General features: G+C 59.0%; 2 protein-coding genes across 2 annotated transcripts in view; both read right to left on the reverse strand.

The window, feature by feature from the left end:
• The window catches only part of HS3ST6 (heparan sulfate-glucosamine 3-sulfotransferase 6), a 38853-nt gene extending 29936 nt beyond the window's left edge, over nt 1–8917 (reverse strand). Inside the window, exon 1 of the mRNA XM_062588384.1 lies at nt 8541–8917. Coding sequence (XP_062444368.1) covers nt 8541–8917 — 377 coding nt within the window. The remainder of the gene's footprint in view (nt 1–8540) is intronic.
• An 8291-nt stretch (nt 8918–17208) lies between these two features.
• On the reverse strand, nt 17209–21278 carry MSRB1 (methionine sulfoxide reductase B1). Its single transcript, XM_062588230.1, has 4 exons — nt 21195–21278; nt 20161–20303; nt 19925–20039; nt 17209–18834 (listed from the first exon to the last, which is right to left on the reverse strand). The coding sequence occupies exons 1-4, from the start codon at nt 21247–21249 to the stop codon at nt 18806–18808; spliced, it is 342 nt and encodes a 113-aa protein (XP_062444214.1). The 5' UTR covers nt 21250–21278; the 3' UTR covers nt 17209–18805.
• Between the last annotated feature and the right edge of the window lie 921 nt (nt 21279–22199).

A 22199-nucleotide genomic window follows, 5' to 3' on the forward strand; every position in this document is an offset into this window, starting at 1 on the left:
CCTCTGCGGGGCGCATTCAGTTATACGGCTCACCAGGGAGTACGAAATCACTCCCAGGAACAGCTTGTCGACCCCGGCAGCGCATCCCAGTCTCAAAGCGCTGCTTTTCCCCTCCCTGCTACCCAGAACATTTCTGTGCTGGCACTTTAATAGCCCACGTATCAAAAGTTTTGTGCAACTACCTACGAAAAGCTGATCCCAAACATTTCACTCTCCGTTCCAACCTCTGAATGGTCCTGGCCAGAACACTTTGCACAGGACTGATCCGGGTGATTCACTTTGCTAACAGACATGAAGCAAGCAGCACGTCCTGAAACAGAGATGCTCTTTCTGATCTGTGGCTCAACAGCACCTCACATGTGGCAAAACCCGGGTTTCCCGCACGCCACTCCAATGCATGCAAAATGATCACTGAAACCTGCAAACACCAGCAGGATACGGGGTTGGACGTTTACTATCCCATGCACTGGGCATCACCTGCACACTCCAACTCAGCCTGGCATACTGCTCACGCGCCGTGCTCATACTGCGGCGCAAACGACACGTTGGACTGCAACAGTCTCCGTTTGCATTTCAAACGACTCTTCAGATCGAGAGCAACTTACTTAAGAAACGCACGGATAATTTTGAAGACGTTTAGACTTCTGTGATCCGCAGGCTGTCTGTGCACTGAGGGGGGAGGAGGTGAATTAAGTTAGTTGCTGTGATTTTTTCACCCAGGACCGTTAGTACAAGACACGCAAAATCCAAGCAACTGCGAGCACACCGTGCCGTGAACACTGACGCTCGGGGATCTCAATATGGCAACTCCAGCTGGAGAGCCAAAGCCCCTGGATTTTGCAGGGCAGACTAGCGTCAGCCAGCCGAGCCCGCGAACCCACGCACGCACGCGCAGCACCCGGGAGGTGAGGCAGACCACAGGGCATCGTTTCTCTGCTGAGCTGGCCCAGGCTCTTCAGAGGCAACGCAGCTTGGGCAAGTCCGTAAGACAGCGTCAAAGAGATGACAGCGTGATCCCGCGAACCCCGACTCCTGAAAGCGATGCGAGGAGTCCTCTGGAGCCCACGCAAGCAGCCGGGGAGTGCAGACTGCACCTTGCGTTACCCGTTTCCGTGTCCACACCGTAAGCGATCTTGAAAGACTGACTTCAAAACATTGCCTTGGCCGTGCTAGCGCTGCTCTGCATCCATCCCCTAAACTGGACCAGGCTGCTTCCTGATTTTGCCTCCCATCTCTCCTCCCTCCCAGCTGCAGGCCAAGCTTTCAGCAAAGTGATTCTTCAAAGCCCTGTGGGAAGCCATCCAAAATATCCCTTTCCTCCTCACTTGATAAAATTATAAACTAATGCGGTGGGAAGAGAAGAAGCAGCTCTAAGACCACCACCAGCCTCTCTTCTGCGCATGCCCAGGTAGATGCACTGATCAGTCTTTTTTCTTCTAAAGCCCTCTGAAGCACTGCAAGAAGGCCACAGCTGGAGAGACACCAGCCAGGGGGCCGGAGTACCGTGGGTTTTGCACCCCAGCACCGCAGGGCACGGCTCGCTGCAGGGCCACCTGGGCCCAGGTGACTTCACCAGTGCACGCTTGGAGATTCAGGGTCCCGCCGCCCGCCCCGCGGGGCGCAGCTGGGTCATTGCTGCGGGGGCTGAAACGCCTCAGCGTAACGAGAGAGGGGACAAAACTAAAGCGAACCGGCTGAGCTGTGCCGGCGGCCAGGCTCGCCCGGGCACAGCGGCGCGGTGCTCTGCGGCGGCACGTCGCGGGACGCGGCGCGGGTGCGGAGCAGGAGACCGAGCGGGGCCCCGGGCTGGAGCTCGGCGCTGCCCGACCTGCCCCAGCTCCTCCGCCTCGCCGAGCCCGGCAGCTCCCGCAAGGGCAAAGAGCGGCCAAACTGGTCTTAACCGATTCCTGGGGAGTTTCCTCTCGGGAAGGATCTCCGAGGCAGCTCTCGCTTTGGGGCAGACCGCAATCCGGCAGGAAACGGGAGAAGCAGCCTTATGCTGATGAGCTTTCTGGGCAGATGGATTTCGAAAGCCCTTTGAAAAGCCATTTAGAGCTAAGTCCTGGTATTAAACCCGGCCTTTCATTAGTCAGCTTCTCAATCTCTGCCCAAGCCTGTTTCAGTGAAGTTCTTTTAAAAGGTCAGGAAGACGCTTTTAAGCATATTTGCCAATTAACTATTGTAACTCGCTCCTCAAGTCGATGGGAGCTGCCCACTTCCGTCTCAGGGGACTCGTAATTACTGTTTTATAAATAATCTTTGAACGGTCCGGAGTAAGAGCCTCTTCGTGCATAAAGGCACCTTCTAAGTCCCCCAGCCCTTCCCACCTCTGTCACTGCCTACCTCTAAGAGTAATCCGGGGGCGAGGGGGGAATAAAAACGCATCGTACCTTCGAGAAGAAACGCCAGCGGCGCCGCGCCGCAGGACCCGCCGGCCGGGTGCTGCCTCCGCGGGACCCCGCTCGGCGCTGCCGTCCGCGGGGCGACGCGGGGCTGCGTCCTCGGGAGGGCTGATGCCCCGTCCGAGCTCGCCGAGCACCAGCGCGCTCCGGGCTGCTGGAGCTGCCCCCATCTCCCCTCCTCCCAGAACAGGGGAGGGAAAAAAAATGAATGTCTTTTAATTCTGCTTTTAAACGAGCTGCCTCGTAATTACGTGATGACTACGTGGCTCTTCGGAGGGGCACCGTGAGCTGCAGGAGCGGGCCGGGGGCTCGCCGAAACGCCCCACGCCAGCGCCCTGGACCCCCCCCAGCAGCCCAGACAGCCACGAAACGGCCGCAGCGCTTCAGGAACACCTCCGCTAACAGCAACGCTGCTGCTTCCGCAGCTTCCTGCGCAGGTCTCGTAAGATTTTACACAATTTTTACACTTTTGCAGGTTTTAGCACCTCTCCAGAGTTGCACGTAGGCAATAAAAAAAAAAAACCTACTCATCTTTATAAACTTAAAACTTCCAAGGTTACAATAGAGTAAACTGGGAGATCGCATGGGAAAGGGCACGGATTAAAAAGTACTTTCCAAAGGTATTAATTCATATAAAACTCATCTTTTAAACCAGTCCCATGGTTTCTAGGTGCCCAGCTTTATTTATTTATTTAAGCAGTCTAGGATAGCAACCCTGGAATACTTTAAATCCTTTAGAAACTCGGGTTACTTTTGCACACTCCACTGCACAGCGTGCGTATAGAGCCACCATTTATTTAAAAGAGACAGAAAGCGAATTCTGCAGTCAGAGAGCTCATAACTCGTCACACTCCACAAGTCACGGCTTTTAGCAGAAAAATCTCAGCCAACACTAACATGCAGCTTTAATCATTTTAGCCTGACACTATGCAACAGCACATGGACTAACCAGGCTGCATTTGCCTCGCAGCAGAAACAGCCTAAAACTCGGATTCACCAGCCTGCTTACGCCAGCACGAAGCACTGCACAGACTTTGACGGGTTTTGGATCAGAACCGAGACTTGGGCACTGCCCCGTGGAAGCCGGCGGACCCGAGTGACGCCTGCCGCCCCGCCGGCCACGGAGACCTCGCCGTCCCGGCCGCCCTCGGGAGCACCTGCCCCCGAGCAATCCGAACCATGGCGATAAAAATTATCTTTAATCCCACATGAAAGCAGCCTGCAAAAGGCCAACCTTTGCACGTGTTACAGATTGCTTCCTCGGGACGGTCGCTGCTAAATATTAGGGAGCGGTAAAACCTGGGCAGCCTGGAGGAGGTCTCTCCTGCTGACGCACACACGCTGCTTTATGCCCCTGCGTAAGGGTCTGCAGAACGGGGACTAACCCAAAGCAGTATGCGTTAAATAAAGGTTTTAAAATATCTTCTTCACAGTTGCAGATCTGCAGTGTTCTCTCACGTTTCCTGTTCTTTCTTTGTATTTTAAGACTGATCTTGATTTGGGGGATGAGGTGGGAGAAGCAGATAAAAGAAGTCCTGTTTCTGTAGCAAAAGGAAAAGAGGAGAGAAAGAGAGAGAGAGCACAAAATAATAAACCCAAGAAGCATGCTCCGGGATTGAGTTTCTGTGAACGCACCGAGAAAAGCAAGGGCCGCTCCGAAACACGGAGCGCCGGGGCGCGAGTCCATTAGGCGAGCAGATTAGCTGGTGTCGATGAAAAAAGACACCGTCCTCCAGCGGCTCCCAGCGCTGCACCTGACTCCTCGCGAGGTTCCTTTGTCTCTTCCCACCTATGCGTTTCCTAAACGTGCCGGGGAAAAAGCTTGCCCTGGAAAGGGAGGCGAGCTTTGTGCCAAACGCAGCCCGGTGACTCCAGAGCAGCCGAAACGTCCGGCTCCGCTCAACAGCTCGCGCTACGGAGCGTCTCGATCCGTCGGTGCGGTCACAACGCGCGCACGCAGCCCGCGCACGGCACCTCAGCTCCGCTCCTCGGCTGCCAGCAACGCTCGCGGCGAAAGTCAAGAGCGCAACGCTGCAACCGCGGCGCTTTGGAGACGGGAGAGCCGGGCTCGAGGAGCCCCGAGGCGCCCCGCGAGCGCCGGGACGCGGCCGGACCCACCTCCGAACCGCCCGCCTCCCCCCCCCCGTGCGGGCTGCCCCGCGGGCGCTCTCCGTAGCTGCGAGCGGGAATTCACGCTCGAGCGCGCGGGAGAACGACAGCGAAAAGCTAAATTCGGCCTCAGAGAAAGTCGGAGCGCGGAGACGACGTTACGGCACCGGCAGGCGCCTGCCGCCCAGATCCAACCCTGCCGCCCAGCAGAAAGCCTTCGCCCGAGCCACCGGCTGCATTCCTGCTTTTGTCCCAAGTTGCGAGAAAGCGAGGAATTCTTTGGAATTGCCACGAAACACAGCGCGCAGCGCGGGCCGGGCACGCAGCTTCCGCCGCTCTCCGGCGATCCGCAGGGCTCGGAGCCGCGAGCAGTCACTGGAGGCCCGGCCCTGCTTCTGTGCAGCTCGCTCTTTAGCTGTCACAAAAAAAAAAAAAAAAAAAAAAAAAAAAAGCGGGAAGATGGGAAAGAAAGGGGCTTTAAGATCATAAATCACATGAGGAAGTAGAAGAGAGAACAAAACCGCTGGACTGAGCCGCCGCAAAGTTTCGGCGGACGGAGACTCGGAGACTCTTCTCTGTACGAGCCACAGCAGAATCCGAACGCCTTCGGCACAAACTTCCCCAAACTCCCTTTTATGCAAAGCGGCATCGCCGGAGAGCATCCCCAAACTGCCTCACACGCCGGGTCCCCCTCCCGGTACTAAAACTGCCGAGGCGGCGCTGAATTAGGGCCCGGGAGGCCGGAGCGAGCCGCAGCTCGGCTGCGGGCGCAGCGACGCGAGGCAGCGGAGGGCGACGGCGAGCCGCAGCCCTCGCAGCTGAGGAGGCAGCGAGGCGCCGAAGGCAGAGCTTTAAAACACTCCTGCCCACAAAACTTCCCCAGCAGGAGAGAGCAGCTTCTGCCAGCGGTGCCACCTGAGCGTAGGCTTGCGCAGAAAAGGCACAAACCCACAAATACTCTCGGCATTTCTATCCAATTTCTTCAAATGCAACTGGGGACTTTGAACCCGAGCTCATTCCCACTGCAAATCCGCCGGGCTAAAAAGGGGGCAGGCAGTTACGCCCGCGACGGGCGCAGATTTTCTGCATTCAAACAGGGGCAGGACTGGCCCCACGCCGTCACACGAAGCGCCTCTTAAAATATTGGTAACGTAGTTCCAGGTGTCACTCGCAAGCGTCTCAGACTCAAGGACCCTCCCGGGCGCCCAGCCCGCGGCCGCGGGGCTCCCCAGCGGGACCCCGGCGCTCCCCAAGGCCACGCACGCATCTGCCCTCACGAAAAGCAACGACAAACGAGCAACAAACATCTTTTTTTTTTTACTTAGGTTCAAGCAGTGCTGAGAGCCAAAAAATTAAAATAGTGTTTTGCTTTAGCATAAAATTTCACTTCACGCTTGGATTATCCATTAAGTAATTTACGTGACAAGCCAGGAAAGGTGTTTAATCTTCCTATAATTAGCTGAACCTATAGTAACTCAAGGAATTTCCTATGACACGCTTGCCACTTCTTACTGAATGTTCTTTTCACTAGCAAAAAGCACCACTCCAAAAAGGAGACTTTATGCTATTTCGCATTTAAATAAAATGAAACAACCCAGCAAGAATAAATGTTCTCAGTCAGTTATTTCTACTGTAAAGTAAACTACTCCACACATACCACCAAACACTCCCTCCACAGCAGAGAAACTGCTGAGACTGAACTATGAAGTAAAAAATGATTTCCCCAAGAAATACTGCTGCAGGGTTTTTTGTTTTGGTTTGGTTTTTTTGAAAACTTTTACTTAAGACAAGCAACGACCTACAGGTGCCTTCGGGCCAAATATCTTGGCATGAGAAGCAGCTGGTGTAATTTTGGTTCCCTAGCAAGCTCAAGTATTTTAAAAATGTTTACACCACTTTGAGATATTCATTGGAAAAAAATGAACTTCTGTCCAACTCCTATTTTCCTCCACCCAAACACACCCCAGCTTTGAACGTTTAGCTCTGTCCGATTTTCACGGGGGGGAAAAAAGAAACCTGAGCGCAGCAAGGTTTTCTAAGACGACAAAACAGGGGAGGCAGAGAGAAGAGGAATCATTAAAGCGGTTTGCACGTGACTGAAATCACACTTGTTCTGCAGAGTTAGAATAAAGCAGAAAGCACTGATTTCCTCGCTAGACAGGACACGACCTCCTCACAGCACGCTGCTCTCCTCCCCGCAACGCATCCGACCGCCCTGGGAACGTCCCCTGCTCCATTTCTCCAGTTTCACTGCACTCAGAATCATTTTAACACATCTGGCTGCTGCCAGGCCAAACCCCCTGCAAGCGCTCCCAGCGCCGACTAACTCCCCGCGCAGCGATCAGAAACGGAGATCTATTTACTCGTCGCTCACGGCGGTACGTCCCGCGAGCGGCTCGCTGCGCTAGAGCTAACGACACGGAAGCACGCGTTCTGCCCCGCTCTAATTACGCGCTCGCAGTCGTTAAACTCCCGCTGGCCAAGCGAGATCTGTCTGGTAGCTGCCACCCCAAGAGATCAGCTGTCCTCGTTGCTGCTCCTAGAGCGCTGCGGACGCGCACGAACTTTGGAAGGCGCCAGTAAATCACTGCAACGTTAGTACGATCGTAAAAGCAAGAGCGCTACTTACCGCGCTGGAAGGGGCGTTCAGTCACCAACTTCACAGTCCGGCCGCGGTACCGCAGAGCTGAAACTCCGAGGGTACAATTACCACTAAAATTACACTTTCCACTAAACGTATCGACTTTCGCAGGTTATTATTTTGGTGAGAATTGCTAAGTTGAACTTCTCCCAAAACACAAAAAGAAGTATGAAAAATATGTAAGAAAAAGTATTCCGGAACGGTTTAAAGAGAATACGACAGAGCGGCAGGAAGGACGGAGCGAGCCGCTCGCTTTATTGCTTTCAGCTGTTGCAGAGGAACACCGCAGCGCTTTGATAAATCTGCACGTTTGGATTCCCTTCAAAATCCCGGACCAGATTCTTTCACTGGCTGCAGGCGACTTAGCACGCCGAGCAGATTTGGCCCGGCCGCTTTGGACTTGGCCACGATACGGAAGTTTAATAGACAACACATGCACGGTAGCTGCTCTTCCGAACGTTTTATCGCCTCGAGAGCTCCGCTCCACCGAAACCCTCCAAACCGAGTAGCTCCCTCGGATCAATACGGCCCTGCCCTTTGACGCGGCAGGCCGAGCGAAACGCGCCGGGGGACCAGAAACGCCGCCGCTTCGCCCGTCCCCCTCCTCCGCCGGCTCGCCGTTCCAGCGCACAGCCGGGATCCAGCCAGCTCCTACAAGCCGAGGTCCTTACTTGCTTGATCTATTTATTTCATTTTAAGTCAGCTGAATAAAAAAATTCTTAAAGGAAGTTGGGGGAAGGACTGTAGGACAACTGAGACTAAGATGTTAAAGGTTAAAACCACAAAGCCCGGATAATTTTTAAAAAAAGGGAAAAGAAAAAAAAATAAAGCACATCGCTGTTCCTGATTCCTATCCCGGATTTCCCCGTCCCGGATTTCCCGGTCCCTCGGGCACCTGCCTGCGGGCAGCGAGGGCGCAGCGCCGCCGGGACAGATTCCCACGCTCCCGCTTCGGCACCAGGCGGCTGTAATCTGCTTCTGCGAGGAAAAAACCCGACGCCAGGTGCCCTCCCCACGCGGCTCAGACGGCTGGTGCCGACACTCACCTACGAGCGCTCCACGCAGCTCCCGTCACATCGCCACCCGGCACTTCTGGCGGGGGGGGCAGGGGTTTGGGGGGGGCTTTTTGTCTCTTTTTTTCCCGGCGCACTCATTTACTGTCCCTTCACCCCGAAATAACACTCGCCTTCGAGCCGCACGGGCAGCCCCGCGGCGCGGACCGCGGAGCCGGGGCTGCGGCGCGGCGCCGGGAGGCGGCTCGGGGCCGCGGCCGCCCCGCCGGGGCAGAGCCCGGCAGCGCCCCGCGGCCCGTCGGGGCGGGGGGAATCGGGGGAGGAGAAGGGACGGGACGGGGGAGGGGGGGCGGCGCGGGCCGCTCCCGGCCTTACCTGTACCAGCGCAGCCCCTTCTCGTAGCACCTGTCGAAGAAGTGGGGCTCGGCGCCCACGGCGCGCACCTCGGGGTGCGCCCGCAGGAACTCCAGCAGCGCCCGCGTCCCGCCCTTCTTCACGCCCACGATGATGGCCTGCGGGAAGCGCCGGCTCCCGCCGCCGCTCGGCGCCGGCGGCCCCGCGCCGCCCGCCCCGGCCGCCGCCTCCGCGCCGTCGGGCAGCGCGGCGGGCGGCGGCAGGAGCAGGGCGGGCGGCAGCGGCTCGCAGGGCCCCGTGAGGCAGTAGAAGAAGTACGTGAAGAAGAGGATCATGGTGAGGAGGAGCGAGGCGCGGCGCCCCCCGACGGGTCCCAGCAGCCGCCCGCTACATCCCATCGGGGGCCGCTCCCGGCTGCGGCCGCCGCCCCGTCGGACAGCGCATCCCGCGCGGCCGCCGCCGCCGCCGCGCGCTCCCCGCGGCCCGGCCCCCTCCCCGCGCGCACCCTGCCCCGCGCCGCTGCGCCCTCCCCCTCGCGCGTGGGGGCGGGGGCGGCGCCGCCCCCCCGGGGCCGCGGGGCGCGCGTGGGGCGGCGGGGGCAGCGCGCCGCGGCGCCCCCGGCGCCCTGCTCAGACACGTTCTCCCGGCCCATTAGAGCTACAGAGAATTTTTCCCCTCTTCTTCTTTTTTCCTGCCGTTAATTTACGGGGCTCTAATTATTGTTTTAAATCGCTTACATCATGCACGGGGCCTCGCCGCAGAGGCTGCATTTTTGCAGCTGAGTTTTGGGGCAAAGGGAGACTATGCGCTGCAAAAAAACCAGTAATTACTGTGCCGCTAGCCACAGGCCGCACAATCAGGCGCGGAGGCTCGGCGAGGCGGTGCTGATCGGGCGGCTCGGGCTCCTGCTGTCGGGCAGCATCACGGCCAGGTGCGTGCACAGCCGCGGAGCGTTTGGGGTGGGAAAAGTAAGAGTGCGCTCCCACCTCTTTCCCTGCGGAACGAGTCAAAGAGCAGCAGTTTTGATGTTGCACCTCGAAAGACGCGTGGGACGGGGACCGGCGGGGCGGTTCAGCCGGGGAGCCCTCCACAGGCGGGCAGACCCCGCGGCGCGGCGGCCCCGCGGCAGCCCGCTCGCCCGGCCGTCCGGCGCCGGGCTGCGCGGCGAGGCGAGGCGGCTCTGTGCCCTCTCGTGGCTGCGCAGGGGCTGCCCGTCCCAGCTGCCGCGGCACCTCTTCTACGGGAGGAAATAAGTGTTTGAGCGCAACTAGAGAAACCTCCCAGTTTACCCCACGAACGTTCCCTAGGGAAAACGGGGAGGAGGGACCGTGCTGAGGACGTGAATCTGTTATCGGGAGCGGTTTGATAAGGAAAAAGGCATCCAAAAGCAGCAGCGCGGCACTTGCCAGCTCTTGCTGAGCTTACGTAAGCGATCGGCAGCAGGAACTGTCTCACCCCGGGCTAGAGGTGGTGGGAATCTGTCCAGCTCGACGTTTGGGTTCGGGGGGGGAGGGAGGCTGCCATCGCTGGAAAACGTCAGTTTGTCAAAATGGGGACGTTCGTCAGGGAGCTGCCCGTTTGGACGGGGAGGTTTCGCGCGGCCGGGGCGCGCCGGGTGCCTGCCGCCCGCCCCGCTCTGCTGTTTCGGACAAAGTCATTTTAAACCGAGCGAAGAAAACTTTTTAAGAGCAAAGCACAACATTTGGACGTGCTTGGGGATGCGCTTTCAGGGTCCGGAGCAGGCAGATGAGCCGGGAAGGACTCGGCGTTCCTGCAGCTCCCAGCCCGAAATCCCAGCCCGAAAGCCCTTCCGAGGCGAGCAGCTCCGACCGCCCGTGCTCGTGCCCTCGGCCGCGCAGCGCCCGCCGCGAAGCCGCCCCTTCCCGGGAGCTCCTCTGCCCCCCGCAGCAATTAGGAAAGAGCCGCAACGGGGGACCTGGGGATTTCCGAAGGTTTGTTATTCCAAAGAAAGAAAGAAACCGGCTCGAGGGATCAGCAGGGATGAAAGACGCTTTGGAAACGCGGGAGACCATTTAGCAAGTCACCTCCGCGGTGGAGTTTGCCAGGCCGACAAAGGCAAGTAAACTTCTTAGAGCACGCACAGCTGGAGCCGAAACGGCCGCTTCGCCGCCGCGCAAGCGGGGCCGCGCGGCCCGTTGGGAGCCTCTTTCCCCGGTCCCGGCCGCGCGCTCCACGAACACGGCCCGGCTCCTCGGGTGCGAAGAGCGCGGCGCGAGAAGCAGCTTGGAAAGGGGCAGCCAGCGCCCTGCACCCGGCTCGGCGGCACCAGCCTTTTCCCGGGAAACCCGCCCGGCCTGGAGCTTTACACGCTGCGCGTCGGGGAAAAAAACCACCGAACCTCAAAGCAGTGATGGGGTTAGGGTTAGGGTTAGGGGGAAAATCAGAGCTGGCGGCCCGGCTGGCTGAGCGGGGCGGCAAGGGCCGGGGCGACCTGTGCGCAGCCCCCACTATTAAACGCCTGACGGCAGCTCAAGAGGCAGAGCGAAGCCGTACGTTCCCCATCTGAAACTCGGGCAGGAATTTTAAGCAGGGGGAATGCAATTCCCAGCCTGGAGGAGAGCCAGCAGCACCAGGGCGAGATTTTTCTTAATATGGTTTTGCAAAACTGGAACGGAGAAAATTGCCTGTAGCTATAGCAATAGCAGCATGCCAGAGACCGTCCCGCTCCGGGAGGAGGCGAGACGCTTTGCACGACAGAAACAAACCCGCAGACTCAAACAAGCGCGCGGTTCGCGGTGCCGCGATCCACCGGGCGCGGGTTTGTGCCGGCGTCGCGGCTGCCCCGTCCCCCGCGCGCCCAGCGCTGACAGCAGCACTCGCGGGGCAGCGTCCCCGCCCCGTCCCCGTCCCCACTGCGTCCCCTCCCCACTGCATCTGCGTCCCCGTCCCCGCTGCATCCCGTCCCCGCTGCATCCCTGTCCCTGCTGCATCCCCACGGATTTCCCCGCGCCTGCGGCCTTCCCCGCATTCCTGCTTCTGATTTAAATAATCCCAGGAAGAGGATAAAGCAGCCAAAACCCACAGGTTTTCTTAAAGCTCCAATTTAAAAAATAACATAGATGAAATGTGCGATTTTTATGAGGCCGGGCGGAGCCGGGCGGTGTCAGATGCAGCCTGGCGCTATCCAAGCCCCTGGCCCCGGCTGCTCCCGGCGGCCGCCGCGCGGCTTCCGCCTCCCGCCCGGCCCCGCTTTCCTTCTCGTTTTTCCCTGCAAAAAAACACCTTGGCGCTGACTGCAATTACTTCATTATTGGTGTCGCAGGAGCAACAACATGATCCCGGGGATTAGAAAGAAGTGCAGAGCTGGGAGACAGCACAAAGCAAAGGTGCTTTTTTTTTGCCGTTGTTTTATTTGCTTTTAGGCAATGAGCCGCTCGTGCAGCCGTTCTTGGAAACTTCCCTGCGCGCAGCGCTGGCGACCAACGGCTCGCTTCCAGCCCTGACTCCGCTGTGCTATTTTGCTTGGATTTTTAAATGATTAAAAAAAGAGGAAACGCTGGCGGCAGGAGCTGTTTGCAAGGTAGGCGAAGAGCAAGCGAGGTAGTAGGAGCCGAGCGGAGCGGCCGCGGGCCGTGCCGCGCCGCAGTCGCACGCTCCCCGCCGCTTCGCCCCAGCTCTGCAGCGTTTTCCAAGCAAAACTGTTTACAAGTTTCCTTTTTTTTTTTTTTTTTGCAATAAATAAATACAACCCCCAAACCATTTTGGGGGCAGGGGGTTGTTTTCCTTGTTTGTCTTAAAAGAAAAGAAAAGGCCAAGCTGCAAGGCGCAGATGGCTGCGTTTACGAGCCCACGAAGCGCTGGCATGCCCGCTGCTAATTCCTCGCGCGGGCGGGGGGCAGCTTGCATTTGGCTCCAGTTCAGCCGAATGCGCAGCGGCCGAACGGCGAGGAAGGTGTGGGATCAAAAACCGCGGCGTCTGGAGCGGAGCCGAGCAGTAACGCGACGCGGAGCGAAGTCTTAAAGCGAGCGCCTCGACCGCGCGGAGGAGGAGAAGGGGGCCAGAGGGCTCCCGGCGGCGCTTTGCAACCGACTTGCGCTGTCTTTGGAAGCAGGAAAAAAATGCGGTGATAAAGAGGGAGGAAAAAGTAACCACCAGATTAAACATCAGCCCTGGCCGGCTTCATCCCGGCCCACAAGAAACCCGGCTCCCTCCGCTCTGGGCAACAGATTCCAGGGCTTTATTAGGAAAAAAAGCCCAATTTCAGTGTTTGCGCTCGTGAGCGGCTGCCGAGCGGCCGTGCCGGGGAGGCGGCCGGCCGGAGCGCGCGCCTCGGCAGCTGCTTTGGGTCCAAATCCCGACTTTTGGCCACCTCTGTCTGCGGAATGAACCGGGATGCGCCCACCCTGCCGGCCCCGGGGCTCCCCCTCCACCGCTGCCCCAAGAAGCGGCATGTCTAAGGGCAACGCGCCTGCGTCGGCTGCTCTCATTGCCTGGTCCGGGCTTAAGTGCACAAAACCCTCTCGACAGCAAAATATTTCGCCATTAAGAACAACTAATGAACGTGTAATGAATCGGGTAGCGACCATAATTAGCTAACAGCCTCATTCCCCCAAATGCTCCTATGCATCGCGCGCCTCAACTGCAGCTGCAGGAATTAGAGCCGCGGCGCCAGGCGGAGGAGCTGGGCGCTGCTGGCCAGACCGTCCCCGTCCCCATCCCCGTCCGCGCACGTCGCTGCCGCGTCTCGCGAACGCAGAGCGGCCAGAAGCGCCCCGGTCCCCGGCACGGCCCCCCCGGGCGGCGAGGGATGAGCCTGCTCCCCCCCATCGCCCGCACCGCATGCACTGAGCGCGCCGGCGGAGCGAAGCGGGCACCTCCGTGCTGCCGCGGCCCCGGGGTGCAATTCCTGCGCCCCGCGAAACCCCACGCGTCGGGGAGCCGCCTGCCGGCCCCCGGCCCAGGCACAGGGTTCGGCTGGCGCAGACGCCCCCATGCCGCGGCACCCACGCCGTCCTGCTGAAGGGATGCACGGGTGCAGTGCAGCACTGGGTGCAATGCAGCGTGTGGGTGCAGCGCGCCACATGGGTGCAGCGTGGTGCAGGGATGCAGTGCGCCACATGGGTGCAGCGTGGTGCAGGGGTGCAGCGCGGTGCAGGGGTGCAGCGTGGTGCAGGGGTGCAGTGCGGCACATGGGTGCAGTGTGGTGCAGGGGTGCAGCGCGGTGCAGGGGTGCAGCGTGGTGCAGGGGTGCAGTGCGGCACATGGGTGCAGTGTGGTGCAGGGGTGCAGCGCGGTGCAGGGGTGCAGCGTGGTGCAGGGGTGCAGTGCGGCACATGGGTGCAGTGTGGTGCAGGGATGCAGTGTGGCACATGGGTGCAGCGCGGTGCAGGGCTGCAGTGCGGCACATGGGTGCAGTGTGGTGCAGGGGTGCAGCGCGGTGCAGGGGTGCAGCGTGGTGCAGGGCTGCAGTGCGGCACATGGGTGCAGTGTGGTGCAGGGATGCAGTGCGGTGCAGGGCTGCAGTGCGGCACATGGGTGCAGCGCGGTGCAGGGCTGCAGTGCGGCACATGGGTGCAGCGCGGTGCAGGGCTGCAGTGCGGCACATGGGTGCAGTGTGGTGCAGGGATGCAGTGTGGTGCAGGGATGCAGTGCGGTGCAGGGATGCAGTGCGGCACATGGGTGCAGCGTGGTGCAGGGGTGCAGTGCGGCACATGGGTGCAGTGTGGTGCATGGGTGCAGCGCGTCGCGCAGTGCAGCGCGGCTCGCAGGCGCAGCGGTAGCCGCCGGCGGGTGGTGATGCACCCCCGGCCTGGGGCCTCACCCATCGCTGACTCGGCTCCCGAGCGCAGACGGAAACCATCGGATCATGACCGCCGTCCCAAAACCAGCGCTCCGGAGGGGGAGCGGCGCAGCCCTGCCGCATCCTGCCCTCGTTTTTTGGAGGAAACAAAACAAAACAAAACCGAAGACGGGAGCCGCCTCGGCCCCGGCGGGTGCCGGCTCATCGCAGCCGCCCGTGGTCCCCCGAGCGGCGCCGACGCCGGGTCCCGCGGGACGCCGCCGGCAGCGGTTTCCGCGTCGCCGAGCTCCCACGCCGGCACGGCCCCGGCCCCGGCCCCGGCCCCGCGCGGGCTGGCGCCGGCACGCACACGGCCGTGCGCGTGCCGGCGGCGCGGGCTCACGCGCGATCAGCTCGCTTGAGCTCCTCGTTTGCGTTTTACTCCCGTGAGATTTTGAGAGCCCACGCGCTTCGCCCATCCCAATAAAAGAAAATAAAAAGAAAAAAAGTAAAAAAAAAAAAAAAAGCAATTTTTCCCTGGGCTAAACATTTTCCGGCGAGCTCAGGCTCGCTCTGAAATGCTCCCGGTCGTTACCGCCTTAATTAACGCCCGCCGCAAACCAAAACCAAATTTCAACACCTTGAGGCTCGGAGAGCTGCGCCGGGGGGACGCAGCGGAGCGCCAGCGGCTCCGTCCCGCCGGGCGAGCGGGCGCCGCTGCCCCGCGCCAAGGCGGCGAGCGGAGCCAAATCCGCCTTCAGCTCTCGGCGCGCTCGCTCCGGCGCGGGGCGGGGGGAAGCCGCCGGCAGCGGGCTCCTTCCTGCCCCGGCCCTCGCCCGCGGAATAACCGTTATTAGAGCTTCCTAATGCCTCCGGGTCCTTTTCCTTTTTCCTCGCGTAACGTAATTTCTATAGGTCTTGTCGTCTTTATTAAGAGAATTAATCTAAATCTCCCCGTGCTCCGGCCGTTTGGCGTTGCACCGAGGCCATTTCGAGGGGGGTCGAAGAGGCAGGTCCGCTCTATGTCATGCAAATAAAAAAAAATTAAAAATTAAGAAGGGAGGTCAGCTGGAGGCTATGCTGGAGGAAATTAATGATTTTTTTAAACAGCTAGGGAAGTTTACATCAGCCTGGCAACATAATTCAATTTCTGTCCTCGGAGCCTGTTGTGTCATTAAACTCGTGTCGCTGATACGGGGCCTCTTTTGCCCAACTAAGCAAAATATTCTTGTTGAGCCAGAATTGTCATTAGCGTAGTAATAAAATTAGGATGGATGGCAGGAGGGAGGAGGACAGATAAAACCCAGCGTCGCTGCAGCAACGCGGACGGAGGCTGCCGGGGGGCGAACCGGCCCCGGGCGAGGCCGCCCCGGCGGGAAGCGGCTCTCCCTCCTCGCCGGCACCCTCCGGGACTTCCCAAATCCGCTGCCCTCTTCCTCGGGGAGTAGGAACAGCACTCGCACCCTCCTGCGTCTGCATCCACGAACTGCACGGCAGCGCGGCCGCGGCGCGGGGGCTCTCTGCAGCGCAGCTCGCCAGCAGCCCGGCACGGCGCGCCGCGCAGCGACGGCCACGGGCGTCCCGCTGCCGCCCTGCGAAGCGGGACCCGCGACACGCGGCACTCCCACGCCGTGAGCGGCACGAGGAAGCTCTCCCAGTCTCCCGTCCACCAGCGCTTCCGTGCTCCGGACGCCGTTTCCTTCCTCCGCGAGCAGCTCGGAGAGGAAGCACCAGACCTTCCTTCGCCAGCGCTGCACCCCGCGCACGGCTGGCGAGCAGGGAGGTGTCCCAGCGCGGCCGGGCAGAGGCTTCTGCGAAGGAGCGGAGACCGTCGACAGTCCTAGCGTGGCTTCAGGGGCAGAAGCTACCGGCAGCTCACGACCCCCGGGGCTGCCTCGAGGTGACCGGACCAGACAAAAAGCAACAAATCAGAGGATTAATCAGTTGAAAAGGAGCTCAGACCTCAGGCTGAAACCTAATCAGCAATTAGGGTAACAGAGCGAGCGCTCCATCAGGTGCCTAATCCACCCGAGGACAGCCCGGGCACGAGGAAACACCAGCGGCAGGAGCGGGAGTCAGTGCTGGGCACAGGAGAAAACAAGAGAGCACGCCACCACGGTCCAAGGGCCAGCCCCCGGGCAGGAGGACGGCTGGAGCTGGCTCTCCGGGTCTCCTCCGATGGGGGGAGGCAGAGACAGGCAAAGTCCAGCTTAATTTTCAGCTTCCGTGAACCTGGCGTCTGACTCTGACGGACTCGAGACATTCCTGAGGCACAGAACACGGTTCTGTTGGCGGCGACAGTTGTAGCTTCCAATCTTATACCCGGCTTCCCACGTGGAAACCACCATTAGACACTTAAAACTCATATTCCTTCTTCCCAGTAAATCCCACCAGCTCACAGTTTAGAAGTTACCAAGAACAAAAACAATTAACTATGAGCTAAAACCAGCTACAATTCAGTAAAAGTGCTAATCTAAGAAAATACTTTCCCCAGGGAATGTTTTCATCCTGGAAATGCCCAAAGGCTCTAATAGATCAGTGTTTCCCCTTTCACATTGCAAAGCCTGGGATAACGGTGACGGATGCAGGATAAATCCACACCAGCTGACCTCAGGCCAACTGTTTCGGTTGCAAAGCCCCACGACAGGCTGGATGTGAGACAGATATTTCTGGGTCTTGGGCTACCACATCCACAGGGGAACACGGACACACCTGGGAGATGTCTCTGAGTCGCCCAGCAGAATCTGCTCTCAGACTTCTGGCCCAATCTTTGGACACAGCGAAATCCATCCCGCATTTGCACAGGCCCAGCACATGCCCCAGATGGACTTAGCCTAGAGTAGCCTCTCCCACTCTCGCGGTCAACACCAAGAAAACCGAGGAGAGAAGGAATCCTGCCACATACTCCCCCCAGCCTTGCTGTCAAGAAGCACTTCTTGAAAAAGAAGTTGTTTCTCTGACACAGTGAATCAGTGGTTTATTTTCAGTATTTGAAGAGGTACAAGATTAGCAGTGAACATCAGGTGATGAGCTAGTGTGTGGCACTGTTTGTCAGCGTCCTCGTTTCCTCCAGCCCAGACGGACTTCGAAGAGGCCGAACACACGAAGAGTAAAGCCCGCAAAGTGCCCCTGAGCGCGGCCGAACCGTGACGCTGCGGGCAGCACGGCTCCGCAAAGCCACCCACGCGTTGCCCCGGAGCCGCAGTTCTGGAGCCGCGGGTCAGCAGAAGGCTCACCGTGACCAAAGGGTTGGGGGCTCAGCACCCGTTTGTGCATGGCTGTCACCAAATACAAGGTCTACGAGGGGCCAGATCCTGCTTGTCCACAGCAGACACTGAGGGGAATTTTGCCTACAACTAGAGCAGCAGGATTACGCTCTACTGAGGTCCCAGGCCGCAGTTGATGCTCTGACAGAGCAGGGTGGAGTCCAGCTCTACACACGGAACAGGACGAAAGACCTAAGGAAGAGCAGGGAATGCCCCTGATTTTAAAGAGGAAAATTTGGTTTCTGGGCAGTGAGCAAACGGGAGCAGCTAGGGAAAGCCAAGAATCACAGTCTGAATTAAAGACAAATCGATGTTGTCGCCCTTCCAAGTGCAAAGGACGTTCAGGCATGTGATTCCTAAAGCCTGAGTTATGCAAGTTGCAGCTAATGAGCCTGATTCTGGTCTTCCTTGCACCAGCGTAAGCAAGGAGGAACCGTTAACACCACTAGAGTTTATTCGACACAGTAATAGATCTAATGCGAAGCAAGGCCAGAATCAAGCCCAGAGCGCACGATAAATCTAGAACTCTCGGTACTGTGTGTAAGAGGTGACAAAAGGGTAAAATACCTGAATTTTGTCTAGCAGGATCATAAAATCATCCTCGCCCTAGCATCCTGGAAGGGTTTACATAGGGCAATTCATACCATGATCCCAGCCCAGAACAGCTCCAGAGATTAACACAGACTCTGATCTCCGTTAATCCAGTGTTACTCCCTGGAAACAGCAGTGGAGTGACTCTGGATTGCAGCTGGTGACAAAGCAGAGTCAGCCGCTCTTGGCTGTGGGTTTGAGGGAGTCCGGGCTCTGCTGCATCCAAGAGCAGAGCTGCCACAGAGCTCAGCAGAGCCAGGACCGCAGGCACACGTGCTGCTTTTAAAGGGATGAAACAGTAACAGCCGATACTGGCAGAGGCAAGGATGCCTCGGAGAACAGACGGCTGAGAAGACGGAGAGGGCAGGGAAGGTGAGGAGCTGCAGCATTTGTGTCAGTCCAATGCACGTGCAACAACCTCAGACACAGGTCATACAACCCAGCACCCAAGCAAGTGCAGAGCTCCAGCAACCACATTTTTCCCTCCCCTCCCCAGTGCTCCCCCGCCACAGCTCTCCCCCCAGCACCCACAATCAGAGCATCTCTGAGGAGAGAACTGGCCTGGAGAAACCAACAGCTTCTTTTCTTCGGGCTTTCTCTTGCTCCGAGTGCCCCTCTGACCCAACAGTCCATCCCAAAGTGTGAGCAAGATCAGCTAAAGAGCAGTGTGTCAAGTAGAGCTGCTCGCTTACTTCTCCTTCGGGTCCTCTGCTTTGCCTAAAAGGAGAGGACGAAAAAAAAAAAATCAAGAGTCCACATTTCTTGCTCCAGAATCCTCAGCCTACTTTATACAGTTATTCTGCTACACGCAGCTGGTATTTCACAAGAGTTACAGTCCAATAGGTAGAACAGCAGGACACGTGGTTGGGCTGCCGCCCTGTACTCAGACAAGGTTCCCCAAAGCCTTTTTCTGATGCTGTGAAAGGAAAACAGCATGAAAACCACAAGAGAGAGAAGCCCTTCCCTTCCCTTCCCGGTAGATCTGTTCCTTATCCGTAAAGCAGATGCGATATTCAAACCTCCCATGTGATTGCTGGGGGAAGGAACCAGCAAATCCTCCTGCGTGTATGTCAGTTCAGGAACTCCCTGCTTTGCACAACCAGCAGAAGACCTCTGGAGTTCAGCTGCTCCTTTGACACTCGTAGACCTGCAGCAGCATCCTGGAGCGGCTGGGCACTTCCAGCACGCTCCCTGTTTCACCCTGGCAGGTCAAATCGCCCTGACAGGGTCACCAGCTGACCAGACTGAAGCACAAGGGATTTGCTTATGATTTAAGCATCTCCTTGGCTTATCTGAACTGCCAGATGGAAACAGCACGTTACGCACGGTGTGGCCCAGCCAAAGGGATGACCAGGTGGGCAAGGGCACAAGGGTGCGAGCAAAAGTCTCTCCCTTGTGCCTGCTCCTAGTCTGACTGATCTGAAAGTCTCACCAGCTTCGGTGGGAGTAAGACATGGTCCCGGGGAAGCACATCTCCTTGCTTTTTTTGCTTGACTTATTTTATGACCATTTCAGTGTTTTCTGCAGTGGCGTTTAGGGCAGCCACATCCCAGATCAGAGCTGTCCTGCTATGTAGGGAAGAAGAGGAAGCTCAGAAGGGCTTCACATGAGACAGGACCTCGATAGAGTTGCTCCCAGGTGTATCCCCATGCCCAAGCTTGGCACAGGAGGGAATTGGGAAGCAAATGACAGTGAAACTAAGGACAGTACGCTTCTTACTAAGCACATCGTTGCTCCAACTGTGACAATTGTAGGAGTGCTCAGCCAAGCTGAAGAGCATAAGAAGCTATCACAGTGCAGCCCTCACCTTTAGGGACAAACTTCAGCGAGCTGCTAAATATTCAGAAACGGGACTGCCCCCTCTTTGGTCCATCATTGAGAAATTCATGGCCTAGCCCATTGCCACACTTGCCGCAAGACACCTAGAAATACAAGCAGAGTCCGATAATAAGCGCTCGCTCTCAAAAGAGGACAGTCAGAGTCTGCTGTGAGAAACGAGCTGTGCTTGTCTGCAACTTTCTCCAAGCATCTGAGAACTTGCACCTTTAAAGCTCCCGGCCGCTCCTTGTACTTGGACACGCTGTCCTCGTGGATGGGCTCAGTGAAGGCCGGCCACGGAGACGAATGCTCGTACTTGGCACGGCTGGAGAAGAGCTCGTAGCCGCATTTGGCGCACACGTAAATGCCTGGGGACAGCAAAGAGGAAAGGGGGACGTTCGGGGGCAGCTTCCTCAGCGCCAGCGTGCCGCAGTCGCCGCTGACGAGGGCTGCGGCGGCGGGGACGCCCCGCACCGGGCACGGGTATGCCCGCGCGCGCCGGACTTTATATCCCGGCTGGGACGTGGACTCTGAGCTCCCTGCTGCCGCGTCCCAAGGGCCGGGGAGGCGAGCAGGACCTACAGGGACCTGGGGCGGGACCTGCACCCCTATAGGGGACACCTCTGCAGCTCTTCAGGATGGATCCCTTCCAAATCAGCCCCTATAGGGGAATTCTCCCACCTCCCCTTATAGGCAGGATCTCTCCCACCCCTGCAACCTGGTCTTATGGGGCAGAGGGGAGACCCTGTGGAGCGGCACCCTCTGCCCCCCCCAGCACCCATCCCAGCCCTACAGGAGCTCCCTACAGATCCCATAGGGGACATCCTCCTCCAAGCCCCATCCCAGCCCTGCAGGGGCTCCCTACAGACCCCATAGGGGACATCCCCCACCCAGCACCCATCCTAGCCCTACAGGGGCTCCCTACAGACCCCATAGGGGACATCCTCCCCAAGCCCCATCCCAGCCCTGCAGGGGCTCCCTACAGTCCCCATAGGGGACATCTCCCCCCAGGCCCCATCCTGGCCGTACAAGGGCTCCCTACAGACCCCATAGGGGACATCCCCCACCCAGCACCCATCCTAGCCCTACAGGGGCTCCCTACAGACCCCATAGGGGACATCCCCCCGCCCCCGAGCCCCTCGGGGCCCCCCCCCAGGCTCCACGGGTGGGGAGGGAGCCTCCCTCCTGCCCCCTCCGGGCCTTGCAGCTCCCGCTCCCAGGGCTTCGCGGGGCGGTCGCGTCCCCCCCGGCCCGCTCACCCGGCTCGAAGTGGCTCCTGAACACCTCGCTCCCGAAGAAGGAGCAGAAGGACATGGCTGCGCCCCGCCGCCCCTGCGCCAGGCCCCGCCCCCTCCCCGGGCCCCGCCCCGCCACCGCCCCTGGCTCCGCCCCGCCGCCGCCAGGTGGCGCCGCGGTGCCGGCGCGGCGCAGGGGGCGCGGACGCGGCGGGGGCAGCGCGGTGCCGCCGCCGCCGCAGCCGCGGGGGCGGCTTCGTCCCATCGCCGGGAGTGGCCGATGACACCGGAGCGCCCCGTGCCGAGGCGGTCCGCCCCGGGGGACATCGCAGGGTGCCCCTGCGGAATAAGCAGAGGGGAACGGCCCCTGGGGGACGCCCCGTCCGGGCTGGCAGAGGCCGGGGGAGCACCGGCAGGACCATCGCAGCCCTCCCGGCACCGAGCGAGGCTCCTCGCCGACGGAGGAAGGCCAGAAACGCACGAGTTCCCATCTTGCGCATGCTGCATCATCCAGACCCCGGAGCAGCACACGGAATACTCCTGCCAGAGGCACCACGCTTGCTTGGGATGCGTCCTCCCCTCCCAAATGTCCCTGGCCCTGTGCTGGATTAGAAGCGTCTAGAGGTCCTTCCCACCCCAAATCATTCTGCATTTCCTCCGGGGCTCGGTGACATTGATAGGACATGCGAATGAGTGAGGCAGAAATCGCCTCTGCCCAGAGCCACGTGCCATTAGCCCTAAGGGACTAAGAAGATTTGTTGTTGTAATCCAGACCAGCAGCAAAAATGGTGCTGCTGCGAGATCATCTGCCCCAAACCACAGACAGAGCGATCACATGGCTAGCGCAGTCTGCAAGCCAGGACACAGTGAGGATACATAAAAAAATCTTTTAAAATGAATATAAATAAATATAGTAAAACATAGCTAGATGTGTACACGTGCATGCAAGCCCCCATGGGAGGATGGCTGGTTTAGGGGGCAGCTGCCGCAGCGCAGAGGTGATGAGCAGCTTTCTCCCCCCACAGCCCT

This window comes from Rhea pennata, chromosome 15 (genome assembly GCF_028389875.1).
Source record: "Rhea pennata isolate bPtePen1 chromosome 15, bPtePen1.pri, whole genome shotgun sequence".
NCBI lineage: Eukaryota > Metazoa > Chordata > Aves > Rheiformes > Rheidae > Rhea > Rhea pennata.